Source organism: Anser brachyrhynchus, assembly GCF_964034855.1.
Source record: "Anser brachyrhynchus genome assembly, chromosome: 1".
NCBI lineage: Eukaryota > Metazoa > Chordata > Aves > Anseriformes > Anatidae > Anser > Anser brachyrhynchus.
In genome coordinates this window covers 99772409-99783653 of record NC_137694.1, presented here as the reverse complement: position 1 = coordinate 99783653, position 11245 = coordinate 99772409, and the positions used below count along the sequence as shown (strand labels likewise).

Genomic DNA, 11245 nt, shown 5'->3' with positions numbered 1-11245 from the left:
GCTCGGCCCGGCGGCGGGGAGGGGGCGGCGGTGCCCGGGCTGGCCGGGGCTGGGGCTGGCCGGGGTGGGGGTGACGAGGTGGGTCTTTCCATCGGCCCCAAGCCCTTAGCGAAAGGGGGTGTGCGTGGTTAGTGGTGTTTTGTGCTCCAGGTGTGATCTTGGAGGCTCTAAAACAGTGATCGGAGGAGGCTTGCGTGGGTTCCTGGGAGGAACCAGGTCCAGGTGGGCTGGGGGTGATGGAGGGGGTGTTTGTTGGCCTTGGGGGAAAGCGGGTGTGGGGGAACTGCAAGGAGTGTTTGGGAAGCGTTGGCTTCTGTGTCCATACGAACTCTGTTACAGCATCACTCTGGTATGGTTAGAAACCTTGTAGGTGTATGACTTTTACAGCACCGTGATTGTGGTACTCTATTAGAAAAGAAAATATCTCCATATTTAGTTTCTTGCGAGCACCAGCTTGCCTTAAAGAGTTAACAGCAAAGCTCTCGTTTGTGGATTTAACTTTCTTTCCACCCTTTCACTTAACAGCTAAGGAAGTTCCCAAGGGACAGGCTGAGGCTGGTTAGAAGTTCTCAGCTTTCAATAGAGAGGATTAGAGAAAAGAAAGATGAAATTCTGCTATAACAGAGGGCTACCATTTTTTTTTTAAAGGAAATAAATTTTAGTATCTGTTTTCATTTGTTAAATATGTATGCTTAGCCTTTATTGGCAATACTGGTAGTTATGTGCGATACTCTTTCTCTGAAGATTTTTTTCTCTGCAACTCTAATCACAGTTCTTTAAGTCTGCTGTTATCTACAAATACTCTGATTAGATTTAGAATGCTGAAAGCATGGCTTGTGAATTGTTTTATTCTCCAACTATTCAACTTTGTGAGACTGTTTTATAAAACCTCTTTTAATGCTGAAGTTTGTCACTTTTTTTATCCAAGATACTGCAAATAACTGTTCTTGATAAGCATTTTCTTTAAGTATGATGGGTCATGTTTTTGATTTATGTGGGTATTTCCTTGTTGTTGTTTTAACAGCTGTATTTCGTTTCACAAATACCTATCTACTTAGTGAGAAAGCAATCTGTTGCTTCAACTTTAAAAGGTTTGCATTTGTCTCTCTGGTTTGAGTTGCCCCATTCTTCTTTTAAGTGTCAGAAGAAAAAATTGAAGTTGAGAGGTGCTTGATTTCTGTTTTTGATTACGTGAGCCTAAATCTAAATTGCATGAATGAGTTTGAACTTGGCTCGAGATAGGGAAGTTTGGTTGAATGACTGCCTGCTTGATGCAAGTGTTCACTTTTTTTTTTCCAAACACAAAAAACCCACCCTGTTGTGTAGGCAAATATGTAGGCCAAAAGTCACCTAGCAGGGTTTGTAACTGGCCAACTTGGCTAGTCGTTTTTTGTTGCAGAAGCTGCATTTGTTTTGCTGTGTGTAAACAGGACCTTGAAAACTTTGTAGCATGATAAAAGAGAGCTTCTGTCTCACTTTTCTTTAGTTTTTGGTATTTTTAGGGGGGATTATAAGAATCAGGCCTTCATGCTTTTTTTTCTTTTATTTTCTTTTGTTGGAAATACTTTGGCGTACCTATGTGTAGCACGAATTACATCTATGATAGTTTCATCTCTGTGTCCTTATTTTTTTTCTTTGCATATGTGCAGTGCTGCTGTGTAGAGTAACGACTTCTGGGTAATATTTATTTGCCGGGCAGTGAATTAATGAAGTTATGCATTAAAGGGATAAAGTTAACATGCATTGTAATTCAGATAATCCTTTTAAATGGAAATCATGATGAGGATTCTAAATGTTTGCAGTTCTGAATAATAGCAAAACTCTAGGATCTGATGTTGCTGGGGCATGTGCAGTACAAATCTTCTGTTCTCCTCTCCTGTACCTCAGTCTTCAGTCCTGTGATTGACTTCCAGACTCTTGCAGCTAATTCTATTCATCAGTGAGATGGGGAGGGGTAAGACCTGCACAACAATGAGGAAGCAAAGGGAAAGGAGCTGTGTTTCCCTACTCTGCTTCTGGGTTGTGTTGTTCCCTTCCCCCCTGCCTTCTTTCTTGAAAGAGCTAGGGCCCAGCTACTGCTTGGGTGAGAAGGAGGGTTGAAGAAGGGGCAGTAGGAGAGGAGGAGTCCCCTGCCTCTCACCTGTAGTTTTCCATACTCCCCAGCAAGATCAGATTAGATAGGACAGAGGTTGCTAACTGAGTGGGAGCAATAGTGATGCGCTATTCCCCACTGCCTGAAGTTTTACTGAGCTGCTTGTCCAGAAGGCTTGATGGTAATCTTGATTCACAGGCATACCATGGTAAGTGATAAGAATAACTGCCACAAGCAGATTGAATAAATTTGCTTGTTTGTAGCTTGAACTAGAACTGCTGAAGCAGTTTTAAGTTCTTCTCAAATGCTGTTCTAGACCATAACACTTATGAATGGTGCAAATTATAACTCTTACTTTGTACGTCTGAACTTTTTTTCCTCCCGTATAAAAATCCAACTGGAAATGGGTTGAAAATCTGTATTGCTCTTTATTGTGTTCTAACACAAAAAAAAAGATCCTGGATGTTTAAGAGCTTATCAAAATCATACCAAGTACGCTGTAACTTGATAGCTGTCTTTGTTACTAGGCACTGGCAATTTGTAGTCCTTAATGAGGTAAGACTGAAAAAAAATAAACCCCTATGTGTCTGAGGAAGCTTCGGCTGAAATGACTTTGCAGTTCTCATGCCGAAGTACTTTGTTGAGAGAGAATGGGATTCTGCTTCTAGTTACGCACTTGTAATAAGATATACAACTTTAAACTTTGTGTTTTTCATGACTTTCTATAAAAAGATACACTTAAAATTTTGAGTTTATGAGATAGACACAGATCTGCACTTCTTTCTGCAACTTATATCCTGTACTGTCTGTGGTTTAAAAAAAAAAAAAAACTATCATGAAGTACTTAAAGCTGAAGTAAGAATGTGTGATGATTTAATTCAATGTCTGCCTTGGATGTAGTTGAACTGCTTGGCTTTCTGTGCAGAAAGGTGGGTGAACGATTTGGCCACAAATGTGTTCAGCTCTTCTGTAAAGTGGCATGGTGTCTGGCATCTGTACTGACTAGCTGCTGTTCCAGCAAGCCAGCAGCTGCTGGAAGGTAGGGTACTGCTGAATTCAGTCCTAACTTCAGCTCTCCGTCATGTGTGAGATCCCTGTATTTGCAGAAATCAGTTTTACGATGTGTATTTTCAGAGTATTCCACTGACCATGAAGAAAAGGTGCTTTAAACTGTGCTGCATTTTTTTAAAAGATGTTTCTATGGAAAGCAGTTATAGGGAGTGCCCAGTTCTGATTTCTGTATGCCTCGTACACTTGGATCTCTTTGCCCTTAGTCTAACAGTGCTGTGTCTTTTGCAGTGAGGTTGTGGCTCAGCTGTAATTGTGTAACAAGGGAGGCCATTCATAGATGTTTCTTGGCCTGGAGAAGTCAGATTGCATTTTCTAGCCTAAAGCCAGAGTTCATTACATTTTAGGAAGGTGAGAACTGTACCGGAGTATTGGAATAGCACCCACTCAGTTGGCATGTGCTTGATGATAATGTTGGGTCATTTGCAGCAAAGGCTTAGGCAATCTCAGAAATCTTAATGTGAAGTTGTAGACACTGGATATTTGCCACAAATTGGGCCTCTGTTTTGTAAGTGAACCATGAATATATTAAAAAATGTTTGCTTCTCACCAGATTGTCTGGAAATGCTGGAAGTAGCTGTATATCCACTGTGTAATGTTTGAGATAGGTAGAAAGCACTGAAACAGGAATGATGCTAAAGCCAAGCTACCTATAGAGCTTTGTATTAGGTGAAAATGTGAAGTGAAATTTCTTCTGTGTTGTTGAAATTGTTGCTTCTGGCTTGTCTGCATGAAGATAATGTGCATAGCTAAGGCAGGATATGTATGCCATGTAGCAGTAATGATCTAGATGAGCAGGCAAAAAGCATCAGTCAATAGATTAACTCGGTTGATGAAGCTACACAAGTATAGCTGGGTGCCTGCTGTGGCTGGAGGTACAGGATGGAGAGGACTCTTTCTGGCTACTGGTACAGCCAGTTGACAGTGATGTATTTTCCGAATAAATGTGTGTGAGTTCATTAAGAAGCCATGTATCTCAAGCAACGCGCTGGATCTTTTAAACGGCTGTCAAGTTAATATTTCACTTCAGCTAAAGAAATGCTGCATGGAGTGCAGGTGTCACAGTGTCGGCAGTGGGGAACCTGCAGAGCTGGCTCCTGCGAGAAGAAACCAGGGGCTGTGTGCCCGTGTTGGACACAGCCGGTGCCAGCCAGCTCTGACACAGATCTTTTGCTGGAGCAAAGTGGGGTGAGTCAGCCAAGCCGGTGGCATCCTGGGAAAAACATTTAAGAAACGGCAAAATGCTGCGAGAGGAAGGAGTGGAGGTGTGGGACAGAAATGGGAGGAAAGAGCAGCAGAGGAGCTGTTAGGGACTGACCACAGCCCCTGTTCCCTGCGCTGCTGATGGTGGAGGAGCTGGGAACGAAGGAGTGAAGTTGAGCCCTGGAAGAAAGGCATGGGGGAGAAGGTGTTTTAGTTTTTGTCACTGCTTCTCACCATCCTGCTCTAGTTTTAATTGGCAATAAATTAAATTAATTTTCTCTAAATGAAGTTTATCTTGCTTGTTGGCAATTCGTAAGTGATCTCCCTGTCCTTATTTTGACCCGTGAGCTTTTCCTTTTACTTTCTCCTAATGCCCTGCTGGGGAGGGGAACTGAGGGTGTGCCTGGGTGGGCATGGGGCAGGCAGCCATGAGCAACCCACAATAAACGCATTTCAAGTTTTTGAGCTAGCAGACAACTAGTTTCAGGGCGTATTTTCTCACTGAAATGAGTAATCTATCCATTGCACTAGTGAGATGAGGGGAAAAAAAAGAAAGGCCGGTTGAGGTGAGGAATCCACATAAGCTGAGTCTTTTCTCTCTGCTTGTTTGTGCCTCCCCCTTGTAAACTAGAAGTAAATATTTATCTCTTAAATAGAGTATCTATCAGTAGAAGTAAATTATGAACCTGTTACAGGATCCTACATGAAGTTTTGCTGTGTTGCTTTAGTGAGTTCTACTGTTTTGCTTAAAAGTCACCTTAGTGACATACACTGTGAAGACAACACAACTGGTAGCATGTCATTTGGTTACAACCTGGTCGTTTTGGTTGTTATCACACAAACAAAATTTGTTTCCTTATATTACTGATCAAAGAGTTTTGCAGCAGTAGTGGAATTAGAATATGGAGAAAAGTAGGTGGGCAGGTAGAAACTGCAGGTGGGGGCACATTTTCAAGGATTGCTCTATGCAGACCTGTAGACTATGCTTTGTGGTGAGGTGCAGATACAGTACTGAAAACCTGTATTTGTGTTGGCTGTATCAAGTTTGAGGCCACACTTTTTTTTATTAATAGATACTGGAATTCTGGACTGGACTTAAAACTGCAGTTGTTTAAAAATTTTACAGTGTTTACAATGCATTTGGAGTATACAGCTAATGAGCCTCTCTTTTTCTGTTGCAACTGAGTGCTCTAGTGTGTTCACCTGCTGCATGTTTTTACCTCCTCCTTCGAAAGGCTGCTTATTTGCACAGAACAGTTCCAGCTAGCTTCTTGTTCTGTGTCATCTTATGCTGCTTTAGAATTATTTGTTTGTGAGCCTTGTCTCTGTGATGTCTTTCTGTTCTTTTTGTCAGGCATCTACTCTCATAATTTAAGGCCCTGGTGAGCTGGAATTGCGTGCTGCATCTGCTTGCGCTGTAGCTCTGCTGGTGTTTAGGGAACCTCGTGACTGAGACCGAGTTACATGGATGTTGGAGATCAAAAGCTTGCTTTTATTTGTTTACTTTTTGTTTACTAAAGCAATTATGGCATTTGACATCAACTTCCGTAGTTAACTTTTAACACTTGACTGTATTCAGACAACTTCAGTAATGGGAAGCTAAACTAGCAGGTGTTTTATGATGCTTTGTGATCTGAGTGCCATTTTAGAATGGGAGTGTGTACGTTAATTGTTAATTTTCTATGTTCTGTTTTTTCTGTATACATTTCCCTGATTCTTAAACAGTAAGATTAATACTCTAAGTATAATGACTCACAGAGATTAGAAGCTGTGTTTGGATATGCTAGACTTAGTATTAAAAACATCCCCTTTACTGTCTAAATTCAAATTGTAATATTAGGATGAGGAAGTTCATAATCAGTTACCATTCATTACATTCTGTTTCGGTTTTCATTTGTTTTTATTTTACCTGGTTTTTTTCCTAGTTGCGATAGCTGTAGTGAGTTTATTCCTGGTCAAATTTGGCTAAAATTGGTGCAGGAGCCAGAGTTGCAGGTAAAAGTTCCTACTCTTGCAGAAGTAGGCAGCCCCAGACAGGGAAGGTTTATGTAAGGAAGAACTTAACCCCCTATTGAGAAACCTGACAGCCAGAGAGACTGTGGACAAAACTTTTAGACACTAAGGAAAATCAGTGACATGTACATCCTAAGGACAATGGACTTCATGCATACCAGCTCTTAAGGACTGCTTCTTCTGTCAAGTGCATTTGCCTTGGAGAATTGTTTTCAGATCTTCGATCATGAACCAAAGCACGGTGGAACGCAGGAATTGCGTTCCTCATTTGGGGCAGTGTTGGGCAGAAAAGTGGTGGCATCCCTCTTAGGGATAGGTGAGATACTGACAATGCTCCTGGCTTTTTGTCCTGCGTGGAGAGTCCTCTTTAAGTCCTTCTTTGCTAAGATGTTTCTACTATGTGAAATGTCTGTATTGTATTTAGCTGCCAAGCCTTTGCTCATTCATATCTGCTGCAGTGTCTTCTGTGATGCTTGCATGTGTGCAGGTAATAATTTATGTAAACTGAACCACTAGGTTATTTCTTGCTGCGTTAGTATTCTTTGTCTTTTTTACTTTGTAAATCAGGGTGTTGAGGCTGCCAGTACTTCTGCTTTTACACTGAATATAGTGTGGTTACCAAGTAGTAAATAGCAAGAAAGGTGTGCTGCCAGCGAGCACATCTGCTTTTATGCTAGGCACAACCGAGTTCTCTTTCTCTTTCTGGTAATGGCTGTTACTCATATCAGACCCCACAACTGCACTTACGTCCATTTCTTTTTAACTCGTATGTTTCCTCTTTGAAAGGGTCTGGTTCCAGACAGTTCCTAGAATGTTGCCAGTTATTGCCTGGAAATGTAATTCTGTACCATCATCCTCCTAAAATAACCGTTCCTCTTTAACAGCAAGCTGCGCTACTGTTTCTATTCTCCTTGTGCTTGTCTTCTGACATCTTCCGTGGGAAGAGCTGTCAGAGGATCACAGAAGAAGGCTGTTAGAAATACTGCTTGCTTCCTGGTCTAACCCCATGTTTGCCTGAGAGTTAGTGCTGGTGCAGAGCAGGTGCAGTTTGGGGATGTGCTCCACAGAGTGGAGAGGAAGGTGAGACAGTAACAGTCAAGATCCAGGTTGGTTTGATTTTATGTGGTTGGCCAGATAAACCAGACTGTAATCCCAAAAGGATTTTCCAATACAGTAGGTGTCTGTAACGAGTTTTTCCCACAGACTCTTGTGCAGTCCTAATAATAAATAAGGTCTTTGTGGCACAGAGAAGGCTTCCTGGCAGGGCTTTGTATGTCTACCTGCTCGGAGCAGAGTTGCACAAAGAATTCAAACAAGTCTTGAATTACATTTGTCCTCTCTCTCCCTGCCGCTAATCCACCCACCTTAGTTCTGTATCCAGGGTATACTCAGGCCTCTCTCATCCTTAAGGTATTTCGTTGTCATCAGTTCTTGTCTCAAAGTATGAGGAAAATATCACCCTAGCTTAGGTGCAGCTCTCCTGGTGTTTACCAGCTTAACATGTGGCTGCTGGGGAGGAGGCCTAGGGAAGGCTGGCAACAAAACTCTTCCAAACTGGAGCTTGGCCAGCACAGCTAATGCTGCCACAACACTACTCTGCTAGACTGGGAGAGCTCCTGGTGAGCAAGATGGTGAAGATACCACAGCAGTTTTCATCCTGTTGATTCTGCAGGGTTGCTGGAGGCGTATTACAGGCTCATGCGGTGGAAAAAGCACCAGTGAGAGGTGACCTTTTAACCATAATAGTATAGCTAAGCCACTTACTTGTTAATCAGATGGTTTATTATAATAATTACTTATATTGCAGTACTACTTCTGGCCAGCCACTCTGTCCAGATGTACTTGAGTGCCACCCCCCATCCTGGTTCTGCCATGCCATGGGGCAAGCAGAGAGGCTGCCTGCCTTCCCTCGCTGGGATGGGAGCAGAGGGGGGGATGTGTGGGATGGCACTACAGAGCCTCTTTAGGGCTGGGGAAAAGCTGGATATGCTGGCTTTTTTTTTTTTTAAAAGTCATTCTGTGAGTTTTGAGCTCACTCTTTCCTGTAGCATGTGAGAGGAGCTAACAGAGGGCTCTTTATGGTGTGGAGTTTCCTGGCTGAAAAGCGCCTGCCGCTTGCTCTCTATGCTTTTTGCAGTGACTGCTTTGCAGGAAGGTGGCAGCAGCAGCAACAGTGAGTGGTTTAATGTGCTTGTTTTCTTTGGCTTGAAGTCCGGAAAGAGGGGTGGAAAAGGTGCTTGTCTGAGGATTGTGGAGTTTGTTAAATAGCCCGTGACTTCACTGTTACTCAGTGCAGTCAGTGTTTCTTTAATAGGAAGATGTGACAGGATTATAAAAGTGTTGTTTAAGAGGTATTAAAATCCATTACTGTAATGCCTGACAGCTAAAAAGGAAGAAATGTCTGCAAAAGGAACAGCTTTAAACTCAAAACTCAACGGCTCAAACTGTTTAGCATAGGGAAGCTGATGCTGTATAGTGATCCTTCTATCTTACCACCTGTAAATAATTTAATTATTTCTTGGAGGGTTTAAGGAAGAAGCTTGCTATACTTACCCTATTGACACTTCTGATTTTTGCCTGGATAAAATACTAAATAATAGTCTGCGTAGTACTGAGCTGATAACCGCTGCTCCAAGGAACTCTTTTGTGACTGATTTCCTGCTTTCACTTTAAGAGGGTCTTTCAAGTTAGATTGAGGTGAATCCTTTTCGCTGCTGTACCTGACGTGTCTGGAATCTGTGCATTTCGCCCAGTTTGAGAAGGCTGCAGAGGCTTCTGGAAAATTTGCATGATAAGAAACGTCTCATCAGGTAGTGTGAAACAGGAAGAGTCAGAAGGTTAGATTGCATACGTTCCAAAAATCACCCATTAAATGAATTTTCCATGCATCAAACAGAAGCCTCTCTCTGGAGCTGTTCTGCAGGTGTTCTCTACAGGATGAATTGTTTTAAATACAAGCACATGAGAAAGAACTTAGGCGGCAAGTGATTTCTCACTGATAACTTATCAAACAAGTTTAACAGTAAAAATTGCAATGTGAATCTAGGTCTTTGTATAATTGTCATAATGAAAACCTTTATCTTTAAAAACATATAGGTAGAAAACAAGTGTTTGAAAATAATAAGGTTTTTATCAACTCCAGTTGCATATCAAAGTTTGCTTATAAGTTTGTTTTCCCTCACTAATATAGAGATTAGGGCTACCACTAATCCGCCTGCTGATACTCTCGTCCACCCAGGATTTTTGTCCAGATGAAAAAACAGCTTTTAGTCTGGGGTTCCTGGATAGGCTAGGTTTGGTTTGGTTATGCTTCACTGAAATACGTTATTTCACAGGAAGAGTTGCACTTCAGGTTTCTGTGAAAGTTTCTTGGGTACCTTTGATGAAGGTCTGATGTAGCTAGAGGCAGGTTTGAGGGCTACGAGAAGAGTGCAATTATGCCCCTTATGTGTTCCCACCCTTATTTGAGGGATAGTCACCGTGAGTTATTGAGTATGGAAGAGGGAAGAACCACTTTCCAGCATCTTGGAGATTATTGATTAAAAAAATCTTGCTATAAATTTTAGTATTGAGATTTTGTTTCTGTTTGCACATGATTTAATGTCTGTCTGGGTAATCTCAGCCCCATTGTATCTGCCATAACTTGCTTACCTTCGGCCTGTACTTGATGATGGTTTAATTTTGTCTTCTGGGAAGTTATGAAGTGCAATTCATCTGCTGTGTTGTTCCATGTGAATTGTAAAGTGACTGTTGGACTTCAAGGCTGGATTCCATGTAATTATTCTAGTCGGTGTTTTATTAAGGCTGTTCTGTTTTGTTATGGCTCTAGTATTTATGCTGCTGCTTGAAGTGTGACTTTAACACCAGGCCCTGGGACTAACTTTTTTTTTTCTTAAAGGCCAACACTTCAGTGATCTCAAGTCTGGGTTAGCTGCCCTAGCATCCCAGGCACACCAGTCTTTCAATGGTGAAAGATCACTTTTTCAAACCAAAAAGTTGTTATATTAAGTAGCACAGAACATGAAGAGTCCTTAGCCTGAAATGGTAAAATGACATACTCCAGAGAGGCAACGGTCAAATTTTTCTTTCGTTCCTCTGACGGAGGTTAAGTATTAATAAAAACTTGTCTTACTTGTCCTTTCATTTTCTATTACTGTCATCTTATGTTCAGGAGTTATCCCTCTTTAGTGGAGGCCATAAAACACCATCTCTTCACCGTGTTACACAATTGATTTCATTCACGAGGGTGCAGTTTGAGATGTGACAGGTATCCAAGGGACCTGTTCCACGACAGCCCCCTTGGCAACACAGCCTTAGATGCTGGTGACACTGGAGGAGCTTGGTGTGTTGACTCTAAGAGAAACACCACGGAAGGTGGAGCAGAGACACCGCGGCCAGGCTCTGCGCTATCGCCTCAGGGATGGGGAACTTGGCGGTACTATGGAACTGATAAACTGCATAGCCAGCCCTGAGCCAAACTGATAACCAAATCCTGTCCTCTGGGTGAACTCTCCTCGTTATAATCTCATTATAGTGCCAACTCTCCTCCTTATAATGCCGAAGCACGCCTCCATCCCAAAGGCTGCCTGCCTCCACGGCGTGACCACCCCTCGCTGCGCGTGTGCTCTGAATTTCTCTGGGCCTGTACCTTTAAAGCAGAAGCAAGGAAGTTTTACACCAATCATGGTGAAGTTATGTATGACTAAAATCACTCAAGCTCCACCTAAAAGCAAGAAAATAATATAAAATGTCTTCAGAGGAAGACTGTTACAGAAGATACCATCGCAGACAAGTCAGGAGGGCGCTGCTGATTTCTGGGATCAGTTGACGGGCTGAACCTCTCTTCCCCCCAGTAGGGATAACTATTAG

The 11245-nt window shown here is 42.2% G+C and overlaps 1 protein-coding gene across 5 annotated transcripts in view; it reads left to right on the top strand.

Moving 5' to 3' along the window:
- Positions 1 to 11245, top strand: part of B4GALT4 (beta-1,4-galactosyltransferase 4) — a 28700-nt gene that overhangs the window by 256 nt on the left and 17199 nt on the right. The window contains exon 1 of one of the 5 annotated variants that reach the window (XM_080575652.1): positions 145 to 222. The exons of 2 other annotated variants lie outside the window; for them this stretch is intronic. Coding sequence is in view for 1 of the 3 variants with exons in the window: in XM_080575650.1 (XP_080431776.1) it covers positions 2216 to 2300 (85 nt within the window). In the remaining 2 variants the exon portion in view is untranslated. Of the gene's footprint in view, positions 1 to 144; positions 223 to 2110; positions 2301 to 7956; positions 8102 to 11245 lie in introns of those variants that run through there. 2 more of the 5 variants (XM_080575650.1, XM_080575653.1) reach the window with 2 other exon arrangements.